Source organism: Filicampus tigris, chromosome 13 (genome assembly GCF_054856515.1).
Source record: "Filicampus tigris isolate MCC_2025a chromosome 13, RoL_Ftig_1.0, whole genome shotgun sequence".
NCBI classification, from domain to species: domain Eukaryota; kingdom Metazoa; phylum Chordata; class Actinopteri; order Syngnathiformes; family Syngnathidae; genus Filicampus; species Filicampus tigris.
The window spans coordinates 2,611,456-2,636,897 of record NC_141229.1 but is presented as its reverse complement, the minus strand read 5'-3'; the positions used below and the strand labels follow the sequence as shown (position 1 = coordinate 2,636,897).

The window sequence follows — 25,442 nt, the reverse complement described above, 5'->3', positions numbered from 1 at the left end:
TCTCACGTCTTCCCTTCTCCACGCCTCATCCGCTGCCTGCGTAATATTTCACTCGTGCGGGTTGACAGGCTTTGACACGTGCGCTTTTAACCGTTAATATTAATGTGCGCGGCGCATTTAGGCAAATACCCGGCGGCTAGTGGGGCGGACATTTTGTTGTGATCGGCACAAATTCTGCTCCCCGGGACCACACGGCTTGTTGCCTCGAACGTGGTTTCCCCGGAATTCTACATGGCCGTTGGACTGACTTTCTCCTTTTCAAGCAATCGGGTGCAAAGGAATATCTGAGCTAACTAGCCAATGACGGAGCTACTGAGTGACTGATCTAACCCTAGCTGCCTACCAACCAACCTACCGACCGATGGAAATATTTTACGACCTACATTACTACTCGCCCTATCTACCCTATCTACAGTTCCTACCGACGTACTGTAACAACCTAATTACAAGCCAACTCACTTAATGAACTACCACTAACCAACTGACCAAACTACCTCCCTACCGTGGCTTCCTATACCGACCTAATTGCTGACCAACCAACTGACTTACCCACCGGCTAACCTACCCAGCTACAATACCGACCTACAGACCAAGGTTATAAGAGTTAACGAAAATGACCAAAATAACTCAAATTGAAAAAATCTTTTTCAACGAAAAGCGAACTGAAACGACATTTTACCTTGATAAAACTAAAGCTGTAATTCTAGCGAAAATGTCGTTCCTTTTCACCACTGTCAATTTCGGGGTTGATTTTTTTTTTTTTTTTTTTTAAGTGTGTTTACTTCGGTATTGCTGTATGTCAGACGAAACGGTCGCTTGAAAAGTGTACTTTATTTTACGCACTTATTGTCTTGCACTCAACAAGTACTCCATATATTAAAGAACTAAAGTAAAACAAACTATTTTCAAAATAAAAATGAACGAAACTGTTGTAAAGACTAATTCAAACGGAATCTCGAAAAACAAAGGTCAAAATGAAATAAAAACAAACTACTATAAAAAAAAAATCTCAAACTATTCTAACTCGAATAACGACGTACCGAGTGACTGACTACCGGCGGACATTTCTACCCTTCTACATACATATTTACCGATACACCTCCCAAATGACCCAAGCTACAGTGGATATGAAAAGTCTGCACACCCCTTTTGAAATGTCAGCTTTTCTTGATACTATCAAGTTCCATCTGAACTTTTGCTGGATCGTTTTATTACAGAAAACTGTATTTTTTTTTCCCAGTTTAGACTATTTAATGATGCCAAGAAGTCTAGCTCAAGTCACCAGTTATCTAATTAAGTGTGCCAAAGAGGCTTAAATCTCACAATGTATACAAATTAGATCAAGGTAAGTCATTTCAAAACTTTTCCCTCCACTAATGTGACGCACTTAAACTCATGAACGGGTGTCAGCAAACCTTCCGACGTCTAAAGTGCCTTTGATTCGCCCCCCCCAAATAAAGTTCAGATGTTCTGGTAGGCTTTTTTTCTTTCTGGATTTTTTTTGTAGTCACATGTTCTGGTCCACAGAGAGCTTCCACAGCATCAGATTGATCTGATTGTTCAAGGATATCAGTCACGAAAGGGCACAAAAGGATTTACAAGGCGCTCGACATGCAATCGTGAAGACAAACGGCCATCATCAAATGAAGAAAATGTGCCAAGAATTGGACGTCCCTCCAAAGTGGATGAAAAGACGAGAACTGCTCAGGGACGCCACCAAGACCGCCACATGGAAGGAGCTGAAGGGATTTCCGGCAAGTATTGGCTGTTAAGTACATGGGACAACAATCTCCCACCTTCATACGGTATGCTGCAGCTAGCGTGTGCAAGACAAAAGGAAGTCTATTCAATGTATCCTTTTATAACGCGCTCTTCCTTTTGATGATGTCGATTATTCCCCCCCCCCCCCCCCCCCCTCGCCACGCAATCGGAAAACGCTGATCCTCCTTTTTTTCTTTATCCTTTGAAATGCTACACAACAAACCATGTGAGCACTTGTTCACACCGATCCAAGCAGTCACATGTGCCACGGTCACGTCCCCTGTGATGCGGTTCACGTATGGTCAAAAGAAACATGGTGAGGACCCCTACACCCCCCCCCCCCCCCCCAGAGCAACGGTCCGTGACCACTGCATGCGGGGGAGAGCACTTTCCAAGTCAAATCCGACTGTTGACACTGTGACAGCCGCCAGCCGTCTGTGTATGCCGCAACACAAATCTCTCCACCCGCCTCGGCAGGTAAAGTCAGCAGCAGGTGAGCGTGTTGTTTTTTTTTTTTTTTCCTAAAATATTCATCACCCACCGCCACACACACGCTTCCTGTTTCAACATGCCCTGTGAGATTATTTACGACACTTGACGCTTATCTCTGTGTTCTCTAAAGTGTTTTTAAATCTTTTTTTTTTTTTGCATGCAGCTTACGTTGTCCGATGAGCTTGAAGACCTCCTGATGTTTCAATTTACTGCATTTTGCAAGGCCCTGAATGCGACGTTAGGTTAGTAGACTTCCAACATGGATGGGAATTGTACTTGTTTTTTTGTTTGTTTTTTGGATGTCTTGACTCTAAATGCATAACATTAATGAATATAATGTAACCTTTGTATTTCCTGCCCTTCAAAAAAGGTTTGGAAATATTCTGAATGACTGCAGCATTACTATATTTCAAAATAAAATGTCAACGAAATCATAGTGGAACCATGAGCATTTTCCATCTTCTGCCCTTCAAAATGAAATAAATCACTGCAGATTTATTGACTACTACTATCTTATTGCTTTCAAAATTAAATTCGAATGAAATCTCAGGGGAGCCACAAGCATTTTGTCTCAATAAAACAAATAGTTGAAGCAACAATTTTATCGTCTGTTCTTCAAAATAAAAACAAATGTAATTAAATTTGGGGAAACGCTTGTTTTCCATCTCTTTATAATAAAAAAGAATTATTTCAAGAAGCTCTGCGGAATTTCTAGCTTCTTCCCTTCAAAATTAAAATGAGCAACCACTGTAGCATTTCTTTTTCACTTCAAAATAAAATATATTTGAAGAGCCGCTGTAGCATTGCTCAGTCCTCCACCTTCAAAATAAAATACTGTGCTAACTATGTACAGCTAAAGCTGCATAAATTCAAGAACTTGAAATAAACCAAATGTAACCCTTATGAATCCAAACTCCTTAGATTCATGTGCAGTAAATTTAGATTTTACAAATTAAATTATTATAAAAAAAATATATTTGAAAACTAAAATAACATAAGGCAGAATGTAGATACTCTGCTATATATATATATATAATATATAACAGTCGTTTACAATTTAAAAGACAAAAAAACGTTTAAACCACAGCCAACTCTGAAAGTATTTTAGTACAGTTAAAAAAACAGATGTATAAATAAAGGTTTTTGGGAATAAAATATGTTTCCTGTCCTGGTTGATCTTATTCATCTTTTTGCCTTCAAAATGAAGTGCCAAATTCCAAAGGTCCGGAACAGCCAAACAATTTAATAAGATACATTCAATTTCATTGTGCAACATCATGTGTCAATTGTCACTGCTGAGAAGTCTGGCAACGTACATATGTACGTACGCACGCCAATTGTAAGTCTTTATGGCTAATTGCACTTCATTCTACGTACCTTTGATTCGAATAAATAATCATGAACACAATGGGGGGGGCACTAGTTTTCCTGTTTGTTTTGTCTTTTCCCAAGAAATAGAGGGGAAACTATCCTCTGTAAAACAGTGATTCCCAACCAGTGTGCCGTGGCACCTTGGTGTGCTGTGAAAAAAAAGAATTGTTACAATTGTAACAACTGGAAAACTATAGAAGCGTCAAACTTCCGGCCCGCGGGCCGAAACTGGACCGCCAGGGGGTTAATCAGGCCCGCCGGATGAATTCTAACCTTCTCCGGGCAGCTGTTACAGATTCGTAACAACTAATTGCTAATCCCCTAATTAATGCACATTCATATTATATGATTCTTTTTTTTTTTTTTTTACTCAGAAGTACTACTAAACTATTACTAAAACTTAATTTGAGCCTGAGAGGGTTAAGGTGAGAAAAGACATTTTGGATTGGGGAGAATTTTAGTAATTATTATGCTCAGGTATAAAACTGAAGAAAAATTCCTACAGCTTCATGGGTTGGATTTTAAAGAAGAGCTTAAGTAAAATATTTTCTTTGTAGTTCAATGTGCCTTATAAAGCTGTGCATTAAAACAAAGGGGGGTGCTTTATTGATATGAGATATACTATGGTTTTACTGATTAAATTCATATGTGTATGTGACCCTGTAATGACACGTCAGGATAGGAGAATTTCTTTGAAGGGGCCCCCTTTTAGTTATTGTACTATGGATTGTAGAAGCAAGGTGTCACCAATTAAGTTCTTGCTTTTCTTTTTTTCTGTGTGTGTCTGGGTCTGTGTGTGTCTTTTTTTGCAGTTGTTGAAACAATGTATTTAACATTTGCATTTCGTGCTGGCAGTCATCATTGTCAATCATTGACGGTCTTGAGATTTTTTTTTTTTTTTTTACTGTAAAATATGTGCCTTGACTCAAAGGTTGTGAATCACTGCCGCAATAAACAAAAATCTTTCAAAAGTAGAAAATACAATTAAGAAGCACCCTGAATGCAACATTTTCCCCTCTTCTAGTTGGAGCGTCGAATGAAGTTCTGCGCATGCGCGTGGAATGCAATTGGTCCACCTGTCGCGGAGTATTCCGTGGTGCGTTCGTCGCCTCGTCGGAAGTTCAACAGTTACGTTAAAAAAAAAAAAGCAAAAATAAAATCCTGTAGTCCTTCATTTAAGAAAAACAGTCATGGCGAATGTCTTGGCCACCGGGTGAACGGCGTCGCGGCCTGGCGAGTCCGGCGGGCCACCGTCACAGCTGCCACTGGCCGGCGGCCGCGGCAGCGGCGGCGGCCGCCATGTGTGTGCGGTCACAGAGGCCGACGTGGTGCCGCTGTACCCCGTGGAGGCTGACGCTCGGGTGGTGGGCCGCCGGGAGCCCGGGATGCTGGGTGCTGTGACACAGCTGCTCGCTGTGCGCAAGCCACTCGGCGTCTGGTCGTGCGGGTGACAAAAAAACACACACAAAAAAAACATCAAGAAAGCGCCGTTCAATCCAATCAAATGCACCAACGGGTACAAAATGGCGGCTGTGCTAGTTAAGGTAACGTTCGATTCGTTTTAGTAGAAAACTCGGCAAAAAAAAGACTCATTCGCTGTATTCAAGTTAATGTAGGCTACAGATACTTTAAATAATAATAATAAAGTCCAGATTCAACTATATTCTAACTGGCCACAGTCTTTGGAAACACCTGCACGCTTATAATGAGATCCGTATGAAAAATATGTCAATTGTTATATCTGCCAGCGGTTATTTTTGCGCTTGGTTGTCACAGCAACGTACAACCAAGTCACACGGAGGGGCTGTTCCTAATAATTCGACATGATGTATGAATCACCCAAATATTATTAGTCGCGCTTTGAGTGTGATGTAACTTTCAAGTGGGACTGTGCCTTCGCTCCCATTCGGCGCCATTTCGGGTCTAGGCTGAAGTTTGGCAGCAAATGATACAACGATCAAATCACTTTTTTTTGTTTCTTTGTTTTGTTTTAGGTTTGTTTGGTTTTTTTTAGAATCGTGAATTAGTTTACTTTTGGGGTTTTATTTATTTTGAATCGCATTACATCAAAAGGAGCAAAAGTACTCACACTGTGTACAAAAGTAGAAGTGAAAAAAAAATAATGTAAAAGAAGCGCTGATTAAACTCCTTCCGTAAAAGTAGTCAAGTACAGACTGAAATGTAGGTAAGTGGAAAAATTAACAATGATTTTTCACTGTCAATTATATACCTGGCAACTGGCAAGTTTTTTATGTTACACTGAAAGAAAAATCTGAGGATAAGAGGAAAATTGATTTCCTCTTTTAATTTGCATAGCTCGCTATTGTCGACTCCACTTTAATGTGATTAAACATGTTGCCATAAATTTGCCAACATTTTAAACACTCCAACGTCTGTAAAAATATACACCTTATACAAAATGTGTTGCAAAATTTCCGGGACAGGTGGCAAAGAACAAATTTCAAACCCAAACGACAACCAGCATGTCCACAAAGAGATCCTGCACAGTTTGCTTCTTCGTTCAGTGCGTGAGAAGAGGTGAGAGTGGTTGCGGCACAACTTGTGGCTGCCTCGCCATGGCACCGCACCTGCTCACAATGCCCTGAGCATCTGACAGTTCCTGGCTCAGAAGAACATGACCGACCAGGACCCGTGCGATTTTTTTTTTTTTTTTTTTTTTTTTTTTTTTCCCAAGCTCAAAGGCTTGTTTTGAAGTCGCGAAAGAGATCAAGAATCCCTGCCGTTATGCTTGAAAGCTGAGAAAGCGCATTATTCTCCAGGGCGATTATACTTCCAAGGTGCAAACTTGTTGTTTGGATTGGAAATCTATCCTTTGTGGCAAGTCTTGAAACCTTTCTGGCGTAGCTCATATGTTTTGTTTTTTTTTTGTTGGTTTTTTTCAGATTGGACAGGATTTTTGAATGTCAAAAGCGGGTGGTTTTTAGGCTGGCACATGTCACAATTGCCACAAATTATTTTTCGGCCAAGAGCACGAAATGAATTTCTCTTCAATAAGGACGTGGATGAGGAATATTTGGTTTCTTTGAGTCTGTTGCCTCATACTATTTCAGCTCACTCGTGCGAAATCAATCAAACAATCAAATGTCAGTTCAGTCGATTTTACCTCTGTTTTTAGTTGTTGTTTTTTTAACATTTTAAAAAAGTGCCCATATATTTTGCAAAGAAAGGAGCAGAAAGTTGAAATAAAAAGATGTCAGAAAAATAAATATTCAACTAAAGTGTACAGATACCTAAAAAATCGAATCAGTTACGATATCAACTTCAAGAAAACATTTACCAATTTCAAACATAGATTACACTTCAAAATGTCAAAAAGCTATATGTATTTGCTCTTTGCACCATGTTTGCAGTTGTAGGAAGTAATGAAACTTGAGTAGATTGTTCAGGTATCTGTTTATTTACTCTATTTTAGTACTTCAGTACATTCCACAATCTGTACTTTGATTTAAGTAAATGAGTTGACCTGTTCTTTTACCAAAGTTTGTTTTTAGACACGTGTAGTTCGTTGTACTTAAGTGCATGCATTGGTCACATTGGGTTGTCCAGTTCTTAACACGAATAAAAACCTTAAAAGTCCAGAAATATTCCTCATTCATTCAAATAAGTAAATCAATAAAAAAAAAAATCTCAATGTTTCTAATCTTTTCATCAGCTGTTGTCACAAGGCCCAAAATGGCGCCTCGTGTGGCCACGAAAAACATTCTCCTTTGACATTTACATCGCACTAAAAGCTTGTTTCGAATATGTTGGTGATTACTACCTCGCCCCGAATTATTAGGAACAGCCTCTTGTGTGACCTGGCACCGCTGTACATGGCTGCAATCTCCAAGCCAAACGATAACCACTGGCAAGTGTAAAAATCGCCGTATTTTGTTATACGGCTCCATGTGAGCGTAAAGGTGCTTGTCATGTTGTGGCCGGGGGATACAATTCAATTATAGACTTGTTTGTAATATCTCGCGAACCTTATCTGTCCACTGGATGAAACCGAAATGTTAGGAACCCTCCTTGGTGTCACCTGGCACGCTTGTACATCGCCGCAACGTACAAGTCAGATGACAACCGCTGGCAAGAGTAAAAATTGCCACGTTTTTTATAGGGCTCTCGTCTCGAATCTGTCTAATAGGCGTACAAGTGTCCCTAATGTTGTGCCCGATTATGAATGAAATATGATAATGATTGAGCTGCGTGGCATCGAGGCAGGAGTAGACTTGTTGAGTTTAGAGCAGGAGGCCCACTGTGGATAATTGGTGTGTGTGTGTATGTGGGGGGGGGGGGGGGTCTCAAACAGGCCCCGCGTCATTTATTTATTGAATGGAGTATCCCCTCACCTCCTGACGATGTATCATTTGGTTAAAAATGTCTTTCTTAAAAATGATGGGTTGGTTCCATGTTTTGCGCCTGTGGCTGCGTGCGTGGTGTGACACTTGTGAATGATGACGCGCCTCATTACAAATCAGGCTGCACGTGAGACAACCAAATATTGCAACAGCCAAAATCAAAACAGCCGTTACATTAATTTCGTGATATTTTTATGGATTTACGTCACGCAACCGCAAGGTCGTAATCTGCCGTGCAGTCTTTTGATTTTTATTATTTTTATGTTTTTATTTTTTTTTACGTTTGGACAACAGATGTTTTCATTACAGTATGAACTGGTTAAATGCATCCAAATGTTCATGTTGATTTAACACGTTTTATGTCATTTTATATAATGATCAAAATTTAGTGGTTTTGTTTTTCCCCATTATACTTTTAGTCATTCTTGACATTTTTTTTTTAATTCAAATTTCATTGAACAGCTCACATTTCATTTTTAAAAGGTATTCTTGCTACACGTTTTGGTTATATTTGTTTTTATTTTAAACAAATTTTAAATGTCAATTGTTTATTGTTTTGTTTTTGTTTCTTTTACAATTTCATTTTCAAGTTTCGCATTTGATATTTGTGTGTGTGTGTGTGTGTGTGTGTGTGTGTGTGTGTGTGTGTGTGTGTGTGTGTGTGTGTGTGTGTGTGTGTGTGTGTGTGTCTCGTTTTGGGGTATCATATTTGATTTGATTTCTACTGTGATTTTTGTTTTCCTTTAGTGACCTTGTTGCTCCGTTTTATTTCGTCATACTTGCATTTGATTCTTTAATTTTAACGTTTTGAATTAAAATTCAAACATGCAACTAAACTCACACACACACGCCCGCGTATGAGGGATAACATTATTAAAACGATCAATATTTAAGAAAATTATTGACATACGACGTAATTTACCGCATTACATGAAATAAAACAAACATAACTTAATAACAAAAAATGTATTAATTTGTTTATTTTATTTATAATAATGTGTTAGTTCCCAGAAAAGACAAGCGCGTGTGTGTGTATGTGTGCGCACGCCTGGATTTAGCGTGTGTATCGTACTAGCACAGGAGAAGTCACACGATGTCAATCAAAGCTGTCTTTTCAAATTCGCATTTGCTCATTTTGAAGCGCGAGCGGACGTCACTTAAATCGGGCAATGTATTTCGTGTAAAACAGTGACGATCGATCTTCGCTCTTCATAATGAAATTTTGCACGTGCCTGCTTGCATTTGTTAGCATTTTTGTTATTCAAACTTGGGCTGCTTAATTTGTCGTATTTGATCTGACAACATTTTCCCCTCGTGTTACAGATACAAAATGAAACCCGTATTTGGCGATACGTGAGTTATATAGAGCAAATATTACGTTTTTAAAATGCTAATGATAATACTTTTGGTCAGCAGGAGCACATTTCAGAAGTACATTTTGGGGCTATTTGAAACGCAAATAGTATTAGATATTATTGATGTTTGCCTGTGTGTATTTTCTAAGATTCTAAATGTAAACCAACTGGGGTTGGGGGGGGGGTCGCAAGAGGAAGAGTGTGACGTCAGAGACTCGTTTCCCCCCCCCACACACACTATTTTCCACTGCCGTAAAATTGGTGCCCATAAACATCCTTACGTTTATTTTCTACAAAGCGAGGCCCTTGTTTTGTTTTTTTTTTTTAGTTGTTTTATTTTGCATTATTATTATTTAAACTCGTCCCCTGGAGCTTTAAAATGGAGTTTAACATATTATCGCAAACATTGTTTGCTCGCGCAAATTTCCTTTGTGCAACAAATTCCTGCGCGAGTCCCCCGGGGTGCAGCTCCGTTCGAAGCCGGGAAAGGGAGCCTGGCAGCGGCCTGACAGCGCTCCCCTCTCCCGCCTCCTCGGAGAACAACCCCACCCCCACCCCACCCTCAAAAAAAAAAAAAGTGCTAACAACATCTCGTGCTGACATTGAGTATTAATAATGATTCACACCGGGTCATGTTACACATCTTTCCGGGGGGAGGGAAAAAAAAAACCGAATGGCAGCATTTTGGATTTGGATTGTTGCGCTTTTACGCACAGCCCCCGAAATTGAGCACAAAAGCACGCTTTTGAAATGAGAAACATAAGATGCCCCGATGTCCGCGTTAAGCCGCCGAGCAAGCCGTTTAGCGAATCGTAGAGAAATACACGCCCATGCAGGAGGCACACGCAGACACGCGCACACTTTTCAGACACAAGGCCACAGCACAGCGCCCAGCTTACTTTGCTGCTCGGTAATGGATCGGATCCCCAGAATGTCCGTGACCGAGTGCGACGAGGGCCATATCCGGTGCATGGCGTGCATGTGTCCGGGGAGCGCGGGCATGCCCGGCGGCGTGGCCACTTTGGAGCTGGGGTAGGAGTACAAGTGGTTGTAGGGCAGCGCGGAGGGCTGCGGCGGCGGCGGCGGGTGCGGGTGCGGGTGCGGGTGCGCGTGCGGGTGCGCGTGCGGGTGCGTCTGCGCGTGCGTCTGCTTGGCCGACTCGTAGGGGCCCTGCTGCGCCAGGTTGCCGATCTTGTTGCGCAGGATGCGGCTGATGGAGCTGACGGACGGCAGGTTGAACTTGTCGCACACGCCGTCGGCGAGCAGCCGGTCGCGGATCTCCCAGGCGAAAATGCCCGGGTCGCGCTGCTTGTACGTCCGTATGTGCTTGACCACGGTGGGGGTGGTGACGCGCGGCTTGCTGCCGCCGATGGCGCCGGGCAGGATGGAGCCGGTCTCGTTGTAGCGCGCCAGGATCTTGCTGACGCAGCCGTGCGAGACGCGCAGCTGGCGGCTGATGTCGCACGGCCGGATGCCCAGCTGCGCCAGTTCCACGATGCGCAGCCGGATGGCGTTGGGCAGCGGGCGGCCGTTGACGAACACGCCGCCCAGCTGGTTGACCTCGCCGAAGGCCGGTTCTGAAAGGCGAAGGCACGGGGCGGTTAGTCGGCGCGACGGGGGGGGGGGGGGGGGGGGCTTTGCCGAGACGCGAGTGGATCAAAATAGAGCCATGTGGTCTACATTTAACATAAATGCGTGACTCGAACGACAAAAAAAAAAAAAAAAGTCCCACGCATTGCAAAGATGAAATGACTTTGTGTCACGCATCATGCTGAGACTTGAACGCATCACTCAAGGCTCTCTTTTGCTCCCTTGATGGTAATGCGTGCATCCCCATGCCGAGACTCAAGCGAATCGAGGCCAAGTCTGCGTTTGTTTTCACGCTCGCATCATGCTGAGAACCAAGCATTCCGAATAGAAAATATGGTATCCCGCATGGTCGTATAGTTTGGCACGGACCGTGCGGAGACACGAGCGGCCTCAAAGTGTCTTAAATGTATTTCTTTCACAGATGGAAATGCCTGCATCCTGCTGCCGCCACTCGACTAGATCAACGGTAAGTCCACGATCAATTGTATTTATTTTCCACAGGCGCCCTCGCATCATGCTGAAACACAGGCGTCGCCAAATGACAGCGTCACGCGCTCATCGCGCTGAGACTCAAGTGTATCCGATGTCGAATATTTACCCATCGCGCTGAGGGTCCGAATGCGATCGGTTAATTAGGCGCCAAAGCACGCTGAAACTCATGCGAGTCGAATGAAAATAACAGTGACGATGCTACGCTCCTCGGACATGCTGAATCTCAAGCGAATCGAATACAGTGTCCAAAAAAAAAAATGGTGTGATCGAGATTCTCAAATCATGCTGAAACTCAAGCCCGTAAAATCGAAACGATCGGATCGCGTGGGTGTGCTACGCTTGAATGCATGCTGAGACCTCGCTATTAGGTCCTTGTGTATGCTCAATGCTGAAACTCGGGTGAACCAAAACGTACGACCGAAATGAATTTCCAATGTTGGTAGGTATAGTGTGCATGTTGTGTGTCATGCGGAAACTCAAATGCATCAAACTTGATGTCAATTTTTCTTTGGCGTAAAAAAGTATACGCGAGTACCTCAACGGGCAATGCTGAGACATGCATGTATCAAAGACCAAGATACTTTTGATCCATCGCGCGTAAAATACGTTGTCGATTCGGATATTTTAATGCCGAGATTATCGCGCCAACGTAATATCATCGTGTACTTGAATTCACATGTACTGTACATTCATGCATCGTTGCGCAGCATGCTGAGTCCTGAGTGAAAAAGGGGCAAATCCATCATAAATTGTTTGTTTTGCTAATGCTGAGATTAAAGTGCAACAACAACAAAAAAATCAGCATTGCAGTGTAAACATGCACGCCTCCTTCCGCCTATAATGCTGAGACTCGAGCATGTACCAAAGCACATCGTCAAAAGCACGTCTGATTAATTTTGAGCCGTGCATTGGACAATGCTGAGACTCGAGTGCACAACACTTCATCACAACATCAGGATTGGTCGTAGGCAGAATGTATGTTCGCGTTCTTCAATGCTGAGATTTGGCAAGGTGTTTTTTTTTTTTTCTATTGGATGCGTGATGCTGAGACTTGAGTGCAGAGACAGATTTTTAGTTGTGTGAAGAATTGACTTGACTGCATTTTGATTTAGCATGCTGAGACTTGTGTTTTCAAAGGCAAGCCTGACATAAATTGTATTCCCGCAAATAATGCTTCGCGTTCTTTTCATGTGTTCCGTTGACGGAATACACGCGTGCGCCGCTTTATACGCTCAATGCTGAAACTCAAGCGTGTGGAGTCCATAAAATATATTAATGTGGACAGATAGGCATGCCGAAAGTCATTCTTACGGGCAGATGCATCCCGACGCTTAATGCTGAGACTCGAGTGTGTGGAAATGATGAATTTGGGCGCATGCGTCGTGCATGCTGAGACTTGCTCTTTATTTGTTCTTTAGACGAACTTGACTGCACCTTGGAAGATAATGCTGAGATCGCGAGATCGTCATTTTTTGATCAATGAGCATCATGCTGAGGCTATCCTTTCTTTGCTCGAGACCGGTTCATGCTACTCATGCTGAGATCCGAGTGAAGCAAAACGAAAGGGCCAAAAATCCGCACAGATGATCAGATGCTGAGTGTTGAGTTCGTCAATCTTGATGATAGAGTTTTACTCGCCTGCATATAGGCTCATGCATGCTTCTATTTTGCAATGTTATGCTTCTATTTTCCTTTTTCTTATCTTTTTGTTCAATGTTTTATTTATTTATTTTTTTTAATATTGTTTCTCTTAAATTATGTTGCCATCCATGTAGACGTCAAAGTAAGAATCCCATCACACATGCAGAAATCACGCCGCACACTCTCAAAACAGTTGGGGTTAAAAATACTGTAACGCTGTTTTGGGTCAAAAATGGAATAAAAAAAAAATCGGGGTTGTTTTGCAAAAACACCCGAGAAAGTTGTGGATCGGTGCATTTTGGAGCCCAAATGGTGTGATTTGTTTTGAGAGTGCATGGTCCATTTCGACGCACGAGCAATGTTTTGAAAGTGAGCTGCTGACAACTTTCCAACCCCTTCAGCCCTTTCCCCTCTTACACGCATGCACACTCGCTCCGCGCACACACACAACACTCTCCGTCCACGAAGCAAAAGTGTGCCGCGCGCTCGCAGCGACTCACCCATGACGTTGAAGCCGCAAAGCAGGAACACGGCGGCGTCCGCTTGCTGCTGCCGCTGCTGCGGGGCCCCGCCGCCGCCTCCGCCGCCGCCTCCGCCGCCGCCGCCGCCGCCGCCGCCGCCGCCGCCGCTGCCGCTGCTACTGCGCGGCTCCTGCTCCGCGTCCAGCGTGTCCAAAACAACCGAATTCCCTCTCCTCCTCCAACTCCTCCTCCTTCCCGCCAGCGACCAGCAAACCGGCGACCACCGGCCCGCTCTCGAATCCGGCACCGAGCAAGCGCGAGGGAAGCCTTCACGAGACGGGCGGACGGACGGACGGACGCGAAGTTCGGATGCGTTTCGCGAATGAAGCGCCGCTCCCGAGCAGCTTTTTTTTTTTTACATTTCAATCGGCTCGGCACAGCTCGGGGGCTGGACTTGCGCACGCGTCCTCGGCCTGTGATTGGCTGACAGCTTGCAAGTCGCGCTGCTATTGGTTCGCGGAGTTTAACATGACACTTGACCCACCCCACGCCGCCCACCCCCCCTCCCGCCTTTCCCACCCACCACCATCCTCAGCCATCACTCTTGACTGCATGTCACCGCCAATGTGTTTGTTATTGAGACTGATAGTACACTAGTGGCCACATCCACGCTGCGTGGGTGCGGATCACCCCCCCCCCCCCCGACCCCTCTCCATCCTCCAGGGGAAAAAAAAAAGAAATCCCACTTCAAAAATCCGAATTCACATGTTTAGGCAACGGTAACGCGTAATTTCAGTGGTAAAAGTGTCACCCGAAAAACATCAGCTCGCGTGGGGCTTTTTTTTTTCGTGCGTTGACACCGTTTGGACACGTCACGGGCACGCAGGTTGCTCATATGTTTGGATATAATCATGTATGTGCTTTCAATTTTTTGCGAAATAGAATAGGAAGAATAGATCCTGGTGCACGAGTTTTTCACACGCGGGCCTTCTGCCACGCACGCATGTCACCGTACGTGTTTTTTTTTGTGTGCGTGTGTGTGTGTTTTTTTTTTTTTTAAGTGAACAAAATAAACCAACCCAAAACGACGCGCTTTTTTGTCGACGTTTTGTCACGAAGTGGCATCACGCGTAGGAGAGCAGCCCACGTGCTTATCTTAAAAAAGAAGGAAAAAAAAAAAAAGTGAACCAGAACCAACCGTGAAATGTGCACTCATTATTCGGTTTCCTAAATAGCACGTGATCGATTTTGTTGAACAGCGTGTGTGGTAAATGACATGCAGTACATATAATGGAAAAGGTACCACAAAATGAAATCACGATTATCATGATGATTGGATGGATCATTTTCAATCTGTTCTAATTGTCAAAACATTTGACCTCAAACGATGACTATTTTCCCGCCTTGATACACATTTGAGCAAATACATTTTCTATTCTTCTCCAGAATGACGAAAATTGCACAATTATGTTCATTTCAACAATTTCTACTCTTTTCAAGGTACTTAAAATGAACTCATCCCTAGTTTTCTGAATGGAAAAAAAAAAAAAATCACTGCGCATCCGCACCATTAAAAGGTACAAAGATTAAAAACGTCCGTGCGTGGGTGCGTGTAAGAATTCGGTGTACGATTCGTGTTCAAATGAGAAACATTCAGTTTATCAAAATGCCGAGGAAGGAGTAGTCGTGGAAATGCAGTACAAAAGGCAATATATTCATAAAATATATATATATATATATATATATATATATTTATTTATTTATTTTGCACTTGTGTTTTAATGTCGTAAAAGTGCATCATTATTGCACTTGCGGTTGCGACACGCGTGATTTTTCCCCGCCTGTTGCACGGCCGTCACGCGCCTCAGTTAGACGCGTGCGTGGATGGAGGCCACGCAAGGCAGGCACGCGCATGACGTTGATTGACAGCGTTGCATTTGGGATGTGTTCAGGTTCAGATCGCCGTTGGGATCATTGTGGTATTGGTATGGATTAAACAACTGGAAAATGATTACAAGTGTTCCAAATAGATTGATTGATTCATATTATTCATAGTTATCTTAAGTGTATTCCGCGTCTGTTTATTAACTATTGTAACAATATCTCTCTGAATGTGACCAATTGCAGTAATATGATAACGTTTGTTCTTAAAAAGTGAATTATTATCATTCACCGAAAACGCGTCTGTTGGATTGACATTTAAAAAAAGAAAATGTTTCACCAAGCATGAATGTTGCGCAAAATGACGTCATTTTCATGTTGCTGGAAAATGATGTTAGCGTGGGCAACCAATGTCCACATTTAAAAAAAAAAAAAATAGTAAACTCAGCAGACTTTGACTCATTGAAGCAATAGCCCTAAAAGTCACTTTAAAAGCAGCAGTATGTTCAAGCCTGCATCTTATCTGTTTACATGAAATTATCGACACCCCAACTCCGCTACAAAACAATAATAATAATAATAATAAAAACTCACCTGATTTGTTGGCGTGCACGTCCCACCTTAAGTACGTGTGCGACTTAATCACCACCGGCGCCATTTTGTCTCCTTCTAACGAATGGATGGATGTACAAGCTTGTTACACGCACACACACACACACACACACACACACACGCACAGTACACACACACATCATTATCACTGGGCCATGTTGACACCTGGCTTACAAAGTTCCATTTTTCCAGCACAGGAAAAACCAAAGCTTTTTTCTTTTCTTTTTTTTTTTTTTTTCTGTGAGGCTCTGCTGTGACGTAAAATAAATGAGAAATGTTTCTTCGTATTCCACAAGCGGCATTTGAAATACTTTTTCATTTTAGTTCGAAAAAAAGACGTGAAGTAAAAAGAAAAGTAGCGGATGCCATTTGAAAACAATTTGCATCATTGGAGATGACTATAAAATATTGACGCTTTTGTGTTTTTGTTTGGGGATTTTTTTGCGTTTAATTTAGTTTGTAGTTAATTTCTTGCTTGTATGTGTGTGTTTTTCATTTTTTAATCATTCATATATTTTTATTTCTTTTAATATTGTGTTTTTATTGCAGTTTTTTGCAATTATTTCGGGGTTATGTTTAGGTCTTTAGTAGTTTTCATTATTTTGCATTTCATTTTTTGTTTTTTTTCTTTCTATTTGTTTTTCTATTTATTCATTCACTCGCCTATTTCAGGCACTGGCATTTCACAGTGGAATCATGCAAAAGAGATGAACATCGCTTGTTTGCTAAAATGCTAACAAAAAAAGACCAGCTTGCTTAAAAAAAAAAGTTTCCAATTTTGCTTGAAGAAGAGTAGGGAGAAGAAAGTATACAGTAACAAAAGAGAAAAAAGTGCCTTTATCTAAATAATGCCGGCTTTTGATTGACACTTTCTGAGAGGTCCTTTCAATTTTTTAATGTAAATAATGTGCCAACATAATTGATGTAATAACTGTACACATAGTTATGACTAACCTTTTTTGTGTGTGCTTTTAGGGTCTGGGCTGCTCTGAGATGCTGTGGCGCCATCTAGTGGTAAGTACAGGGTAACAAAGTTTGAGTGACAGGCGCTAGAACGTAGTTCACCAAAGCCTCCTGTAGAGGGCAGCAAAGGTGCACGTTAAAAGGGCTCCAAATGTGCTCTGCTTTGAATACTGGTGGACAGACAAAAGTGTCAACACATGATACGAATTTACATTTTTATTTATATCTCAAATGTATGTTCCAATTCCAGAATGAAGTAAATGATTCAAATTCAGACATATTTTGGTGAAAAGTTCTTGTCACTGGGAGAAGATTCTTAAAAAAAAAGAAAAAAAGCCTTCGTTTTAAAGTTGAATGGGGTCTAAAATAATACATTGATCACTGGGAAATTGGGTGTGAATAGAAACTAACAAATACAGACAATGGGAAAAGTACAAATTAGTGCAATACAATTTTTACGTTTGGCGTATAGATTTTATTAAAAAATTTTTAAATAAATTACAGTTCGTACAGTTATTCAAAAGTATTCATAGCAATAGACTTTAACATTTTGAAGGGAAAAAAAACAACAAAAATAATGAATTCAATGAATACCAAATAGGTTTAAAAAAAAAAAATCCACGGATGCCAAGCAACAAATATGTGGGGGCTCAGCTGTTTTTAATAATTTGACCCCCTCCAAAACACCTCAGTTGTGACAATGTCGTTCAGAACGGAATGCTTTTGATCAGTCATCTCATTAGTGTGCTAGTCTACCCAATGCTGTGGCCTATAGTTAACCCCCCCAGCACCCCCCCCCCCTTCGCAATTTTTTGGGGTACGGGGACCGAGCCGTGCTATATAGCAAAATCCGCAACTGCTTTTGGACTATTTAAAAGGGTTTGGAATTGCCTGTAGCTTCCCCACAAAGGCGGCAAAGTACTACGAAGCTCCTCAATTCAATCGAAAAAAGTGCCTTGGCACTAAAATGCCACAAGATGGCGCCAAAGTTATACTTTTAAAGTCTCCCCCCCCCCCCAGTGTAAATAGACTTTACACAGATCTGCTCGGGCGGATGAGATCATCAATTTATGCAAAATGGGTGATCGGCTGTAATGTCGTAATTTGCCGATCGAACAATGACGTCATTGATCAGCTCCGTGAGGTGTGAAATAAAACATCACAGCAAATACGATCTTCTTCACTCCAGAGACGTTCTGTGCTGCCGTCGTTAGTAATCCAAGATTTCACAACATATGCAATCGGATATTTTTTCCAATTCTTTTCCAATAATTTTAAGTAATTCGATTTTTTATTCAGGATAGGAGCTTTTTTTTTTTTTTTTTGCCCCATTTTCCGTGTATTGAATGTTTATCAGCGTTTTGGGGAGAATTTTTTTGTTTGTTTTGACATTTTTCCAGTGGGCGTCATTTATACGCAAATTTTAGCTATTAGTGAGGCCGGCCGCAAATTAGAAGGGGTCCACAACAGTAACTAAAGAAGTTTAAAAGATTTCTTGGTCCATCTTATCAGATCGGTGAACGGGTATCGTTTCTTTCCTTTTTTTTTTTTTTTTTTTACGCGCTAATCAGTGATTGGCTCCAAAGTCCTGATTGTCTAAAACCTAATTAATGTCCGTCAATTACACTAATCCACACCCATTTCGGTGCCTGCAAGGTTTAAACGGTTTTAGTGTATTACGATGTTGCTGAAATCGAAGATGACATTTGGTTTTTCCAAAATTAATTTTGACAGTTCCACAATTGACCACTAAGTGGCGCAATCAATTGACTGGTCCACAAGTTTCGGGTTGCGCTGCTGTTGTCACAGACGTACAGTAGACTAGAGCAGGCTAACAAACGCGCCTACGTGGCGGCCATGTTGGCAGGGGCGACGTTAGCTTAGCGTCGGCACGCAGTTTAAAAGGGGCGTGTCGTACCTACCTTTATATATTTATGGATATTATTTACTCAAGTACAAGTCTCTTGAACATGCTATACTGCATTGATCTTGGTACGTAATACAGTTGCTTTTTTTTTTTTTTTGTCTTTCTCAATACATCCGATCAAAAGTGAGGAAAAAGGAAGTGCGCTAATATGGGAGCTCATGAATGCAAACCAGCTGCAGGCCATTACCTCCCCCAAGCACCACTAAGGTAAGTTTTGGATGCATTTTAAAACTTTCCAAAATGTTTCACACACTTTTAGATTTATTGTGTGAAGGCCGAAGTACAGTTCCCACTGACCCAAAACTTTTTCACCATTGAAATGCGCACAAAATATTCCCGATTAAGGTGACACATTGAACAAAACAGATTCACATTGTTCTCATTTGAAATTCAAAAATGTCCAGCTCCTTCAGTTCACATGCCAAAAATTGTGATTTGGCAAAATTTCACATTTTCTCCAATGAAGTGCCCCCCCCCCCAAAAAAATTTTTTTTTTTTTAAATCCCAATTTATTTATAATTGACACATTCAGCAAAACAGATTCACATTGTTCCCATTTCATATTCAAAATGTTCAGCCACCATGCAGGTATAAAAATGCGCGTGCGCGTGTCGCTGTCGCTTGATCCGTCGCCTCATCCATGCACAACACACTAAATGCAAATCCTTGCGCAGGCTGTGTGCGCGCGTGCGTGTGCGTACGGTTTTTGATATCGATACAGGCGCGCGCATGCACGTGTTCTCGCGCCATGCACCCAAACCCTCTTGGGTGGTCGCCCCTGCGGAGGGTGGGGGGGCTGCTGGAGGCTGGGGGGGGGGGGGGGGGTCGGCGGGGGCTTACAAAGGAGGAAGATGTCGAGCATTTGTTCCGCGCAGTCGCCATTTTGCGTTTGATTGACGCCCAATGAGCGCCACAATGTGCGTCACGTTGGCAGGATAAGTCCCGGCTTGTTCCGTGTTGTCATGGCTCTCAATGGGAGAGCCGCACTGCAACGGGGGAGCCCCCGAAGCGACGCCCCCGCCCCGCCCCCCGCTCCCGTCCACTCAATTCCCCCCCCCCCCCCCCCAAAGCGATATTCTTGCACGTGTGATGCGATTAGTGTTGAACACGCCTTAAAATGATGCGAATTCTCATTTCACTTGCAAGGGCGTGAAAACTTTAGTGCGTGTACTGTATTTGTTTTATAACACGCACACAAGTGCCAGGAGGTTTTTTTCCCCCTTTTTTTTATACACAGTTCTTTTTTATTCTTGACTGTTTTATTTGTATTGAATTTGATTCAAATTTAGCAAAAAAATATTTCATTTGTAATACGGTTTATATTATATTACGAATATTGCACTTTTTTTTATTGAACTGAAATTAATCAACCGGGTCTTTTTAAAATAAAAAATGGTGATTATGATCATCAAAGTTGTTATACTCTATTCTTATTTAATCTACAACAAATCAATTAACCTTAAAAAAAAAAGTTAAATGCTCTAATTTACTGATACTGTATATTTTAAGTTTGCAATTTACTATAAATTAATCACATTTTCTAAAACGTTCAATGCCAATGTAAAATGTCTTATTGATGTATTTGTAATTCAGCAATTCCAGTGATTTGGTCAAGTCATTATATGAAGTCGTTCCATTATACGAAAAACATGGACTTGACACAAGTGATGAATACTGCAGTAGGTGTTCCCAAAGCTCTTGTCACCTGACGCACCTGCCCTAAATTAGTGGATTACTGCAGGTTCTTTTTTTTTTTTTTTTTTTTTTTTTTTGGGTGCATCTCAGACTTGTTAGGCGTACATATTGATCCATTTTTGGTAGGTCTCCAAACAATTTTTCTACCTCGGCCGTTCAAGACAATGTCTCCCCAAAGTCCTCCCAGCCCCCCCCCCCCCCCACTTTTCAAGCCGGCTTCCCGACATCTTATTTCTCCTCAAGTTGGAGAAAATCAAATTTACTCTTTGAGGGTGTGGCTAAAAATGTTATCCTCACTGGAAATTATTTTTATTTCATTTTTTCTTTTTTGTTTGAATGTGATCTGTGTATGTATACCTCTAAGCTCTTTTTTTTTTTAAATGTTGGTGTTTGTGTATAGTCAAGAGGTCTTTGTATTTGATTAACAATGAAATGACCAATCTTTTTTTAAAACTGTCAAAATGTTCAACGCACAGCTATTTTTACTAGTGTGTTATTATTTACAATCAATCAGCTCATCATTATTAATGAAATATTCAATATTGAATACATTAATTTACTAATATTAATATATTTATTATATATGTACTAATATATATATTCATATATAATATATATATTTACTCATAATACTAATATTATTTATGATGTGAAATAAGCAATCACCCTAATGGGATGAAAGAATAGAAAAATTAATACACATATTTCAGTAAACCAATTAATATTGATTTTGAAAATACATTTTGAGAACATTTACCGTAAATGAATGACGTCATCCGTGGGGCACTTTGTTGAATTTCTAAGTAAAAAAAAGAAGCATTGATGAGTAGTTGTGTGTGGTGCATAAATGCATTCACTGAAGAAATAAAAACTTGTTTTTATGTAACTGCAAAAAATGACCGTTTTCTATTTTTTGGGGGTGAAAATAGTAGTAAATCCTACTCAATTCTTCAAGTAAAAAAAATAAAATGTCAGTTACATGCACTTTCTTTCACCGGTCATTCACAGTGTTTCGTGTAAAAATGTTCTCCAAATTTTTGGTGCACAATTGTGACAAATAAATGATTCTGATATAGACAGATAAAATGGACTATTTTACATTTTTCTTTACCATTCATTCACCATTAGTGCAGTCACAAAAAAATGTCAAATTTTCTACAACATTTGATGCAACAATTGTTGTAAGTCCTATAAAATAACCCAATTTTAGTTTAAAAAAAAAAAAAAAACACAATTGGACCGAGCTGCTAATTGGGTCAATTTGAGTAAAACAACAACCAAAAAATGTTTTTATTCAAAACAACCCAAAGTTAGGTCAAATTGACCCAAAAATTTGGTTTTATTTGACCCAGTAGTTTTCACAGGGTGTACAAAATTTTCTGACAATTTTTTCCTTTAAAAGTCATGGACATGCATGGAGTGCGTCACTTGATTAAAAAAAAAAAAAAAAAAAAAAAAAAAAAAAATCGTGACGCATCGTGACGCCACATCACATCTTCAAAGATCAACGCACCAAAAATGTCATCAAGTATTCCAAAACGCTACTCACAACTACAGCGAAGTTCGTCCGGAAAATCAACCTAAAATGCATGACGTCACCATGGCCACGCCTACGTTCGTAATTACGTGATGGTGCACACACATTAGTTGGACCAACTTGTTCTTATTAATCAGAGTAACCAGTTAATTACTCATTGCCACGCTGTTTGGGCTGCGGGGGGGCTTGGTGGTGGTGGGGGGGGGGGACCTGGGGGTCGGTCTTTTCTTGTCTGTGTGTGCTAATAGCACGTCGCGGCTCTTGTTGTCACTCGCCACGCCACCCAAGACGCTGATTGATGGGGGTGGGGGTGGGTGGGGGGGGGGGGACAATTAGCGTGACGTGTTTGGACGAGCGACGCGTCTAATGATGACTTGTGGCTTCCTTGCCTGCCTTAATTCGCGCGTTCGCATTGGGCCACCTCGATCGCCGCTCATTCGTCAACACCTCCCGCAAACGAGTGACACCATCGCCGCCCCATTCTGCCGCAAAAGAGGGGCGAGGCGGGTGTGTGCGGGGGGGGGGGGGGGGCGTTCTATAAAAGAGCGGACGTGTTTGTGTAAACACTGTTGGACCAGCCCGTCAAGTGGACTTGTTGGAATCCCCTCAAGTGCTTACTTTTTTTTTTTTTTTTTTTCTTCTTCTTCTCGCCCTCTCCTAATTATTTATTTGCGCCAAGCAAACACACGGTGGAGGTGGATTTTCTTGCTTTCCTCCGCCCCCCGCCTCCCTTTTTTGCTTTTGGGCTGCAAATGGCGGTGCCCAGCAAGTTGAGCTTTTCAGTCCGGAGCATCCTGGACCTGCCCGAGCGACACCCGAAAGTTTTGCCCGCGTCCGCGTCACCTTTCTCGGCCGAGCGGTCGCCCTTGGCCCCCTTCACCTCCATCTCCTCCTCCTCCTCCTCCTCCTCGTCGTCGTGGATGCTCGACTCGGACCCAAGCTCCTGCATGTGTGAGTGCATCTTCTTCTATCTTCATCATGAGTGGATGGAAAATGGAGAGGCAGACAAATGAGTTGAGTTCCTCCGTGTCCCTCGTCAGTCAGTCAGAGTACAAAACATTTTTTTTATAAGCAATTTCAGTCAGGTTTGTTCTCCTCTAAATTTGGTGAAAATCCAAATAAATTCAAGTTAAGGATAGGGAGGATTGGAGGTTTGACCAAAGGGCATCATTTACTTACAAAATCCTTCATCATCATTATAATTAATTGTTGTAACTTGTTCTCATGTTCAACTAAAAAAAAAAATAGTGAATAGTAAAAATGGACGGACCCCTTTTTTTTTGAGTCAGATTGACCAAATCTGTGTTCTTGTGTTATTTTTGGCCCAACTCTTTTTCGAGTGTTTCATTAGCTCTGTAGAATGGATGGGTGTGTGTGTCATACAATTGATATTTTCATCTTTTTAAAGCATTTTTGATTAGGTGTCATTACTTTTTCGAATTGTCCTGAATTGACAGTCTTTTTTTTTTAAGTATTTGTTTGTTTTTTCACGACTCATGATATATGCAAACACGTCATTTATTTGCCTATATAACTGCCATGTTAATGTTTTTAACTCATTTATGCAACGTATACTTTATTTGCAAAGTAATGTTGATTATTTATATCATTTTTGCTTTATACATATGTATATATAATTCCCATACGATATTTTAACGTCAATAATTTGCCACAATTGTACAGTACATATATTTTTTTCTTATCTTAATATGACAATTATGTTATTACATAATCCGTATTTTTTTTAAATATATTTTGCATGCACTCTTACATAGTTATCGACATAAACCTTTTTGTTAAACTGCGATTTTTCACCTTTTTTATTTTTTAAAACCATACATCAAATGAATTGCATAAACGATTTTCTTATATTGACCCACTATATTGCATAATTGATTTCTTTGCATCAATGACATGTCATTTAAAAGGGAAACAAAAAAAAAATCCTAACTTTCAGTCAATATTGGTGATGTAACCCGTTCCCCCTCCCCTGCCCCCCCTTGCAGCCTGGGATGAGGGCAGCAGCCCGGGGGCGTCGCCGGACTCCACCAAGCCGGACGATCCGTCGGCTGCGAAGCAGAAGAGCAAGAAGCGTCGCGTGCTGTTCTCCAAGGCGCAGACGCTGGCGCTGGAGCGCCGCTTCCGCCAGCAGCGCTACCTGTCGGGCCCCGAGCGAGAGCAGCTGGCCCGCCTGCTCAGCCTGACGCCCACCCAGGTCAAGATCTGGTTCCAGAACCACCGCTACAAGATGAAGAGGGGCCGGGGGGCTGCCGACGACCCGCACGAGATGCTGCAGCTGCACCCGCCGCCGCCGCCGCCGCCGCTGCTGCGCAGGCTGCTGGTGCCGCTGCTGCTCGGCGACGCGAAGCCCTTCCGCGCCGCCTGCAGCGTGCTGGACGGCTCGGGCGCCTCCGCGCAGCCGAGGACGCTGCGCGTGCCCCTGGCCGCCTACCCGGGCCTCCAGGGAGTCCCGGGCCTCCAGGGGGCAGGCGTGGCTCTGCCTCCCTGCCACCAGCACTTTGGAAGCCCGCCGGGCCCCAGGCTGGCCTGGACGGACTTGTGGGGCGACCCGGTCCACTTGGCTGTTTTCAAGTGACGCGCACGGACTCCGAACACACCCCCCCCCCCCCCCACGCAATTTCTAGATTACGAAAGATCTCTTTGCACATTTTGTTTTGGCATCTATCTGCTACTGTATGCTGTTAATATTTTTGGATTGCGGTAGCCTGTCGATTACTTTTTCCCATATATATGTTATTGAGTTTTCTAATTGAGGTGCAGTATTATGCAAATTAGCAGTGCTAGACTGAATGTTTAAAAGGAAAACACGTCTTTAAAGGGGAAGTCAACCCAAACATATTTTTTTTCCCACGAATATTTTCTATGCAGGCCCACTAGTTGAAACAAGGCATTCTGATAAATATTGCGTTTGTGGAATAAGAGTCAATCCACTCGTTTTTAGCCATCTCAGGGGGCGGCCATTTTGTCACTTCTGTCGACTGAAAATGACATCACAGTTGCTCAGGGCTCAGATAACGACCAATCATGGCTCACTGTATTCTGAAGCTGAGCCATGATTGGTTGTTACCTGAGCAGTTGTGATGTCATTTCCAGTCGACAGAAGTGACAAAATGGCCGCCCCCTGAGACGGCTAAAAAAAAGGTGGATTTTGCTGCTTAATTCTTATTCCACAAACAAATGAATCAGAATGTCGTATTTCAACTCGTGGGTCTGCCCTGAACATATTCTTGAAGAAACATGTTTGGTTTGACTTCCACTTTCAGGAAAATGTCACTTAAAATG

General features: G+C 42.0%; 2 protein-coding genes across 5 annotated transcripts; one reads left to right on the top strand and one right to left on the bottom strand.

Moving 5' to 3' along the window:
- The first annotated feature begins 1,934 nt into the window (after nt 1–1,934).
- nkx2-9 (NK2 homeobox 9) lies at nt 1,935–25,026 on the top strand. 4 transcript variants are annotated; one of them, XM_086049465.1, is made up of 8 exons: nt 1,959–2,077; nt 2,186–2,254; nt 2,417–2,495; nt 11,352–11,396; nt 16,993–17,031; nt 19,032–19,114; nt 22,819–23,090; nt 24,146–25,026. In XM_086049465.1, exons 6-8 carry the CDS (start codon nt 19,056–19,058, stop codon nt 24,733–24,735), a joined length of 921 nt encoding a protein of 306 aa, XP_085905591.1. In that variant the 5' UTR covers nt 1,959–2,077; nt 2,186–2,254; nt 2,417–2,495; nt 11,352–11,396; nt 16,993–17,031; nt 19,032–19,055; the 3' UTR covers nt 24,736–25,026. The 4 variants fall into 4 exon arrangements, with proteins under 4 accessions (XP_085905589.1, XP_085905590.1, XP_085905591.1 ...); XM_086049463.1 differs by having other exon boundaries at nt 1,935–2,238; XM_086049464.1 differs by having other exon boundaries at nt 1,935–2,254.
- Nucleotides 3,341–13,907, bottom strand: pax9 (paired box 9). Its single transcript, XM_086049467.1, has 3 exons — nt 13,564–13,907; nt 10,240–10,917; nt 3,341–5,059 (listed from the first exon to the last, which is right to left on the bottom strand). Exons 1-3 carry the CDS (start codon nt 13,565–13,567, stop codon nt 4,878–4,880), a joined length of 864 nt encoding a protein of 287 aa, XP_085905593.1. The 5' UTR covers nt 13,568–13,907; the 3' UTR covers nt 3,341–4,877.
- Nucleotides 25,027–25,442: the final 416 nt, after the last annotated feature.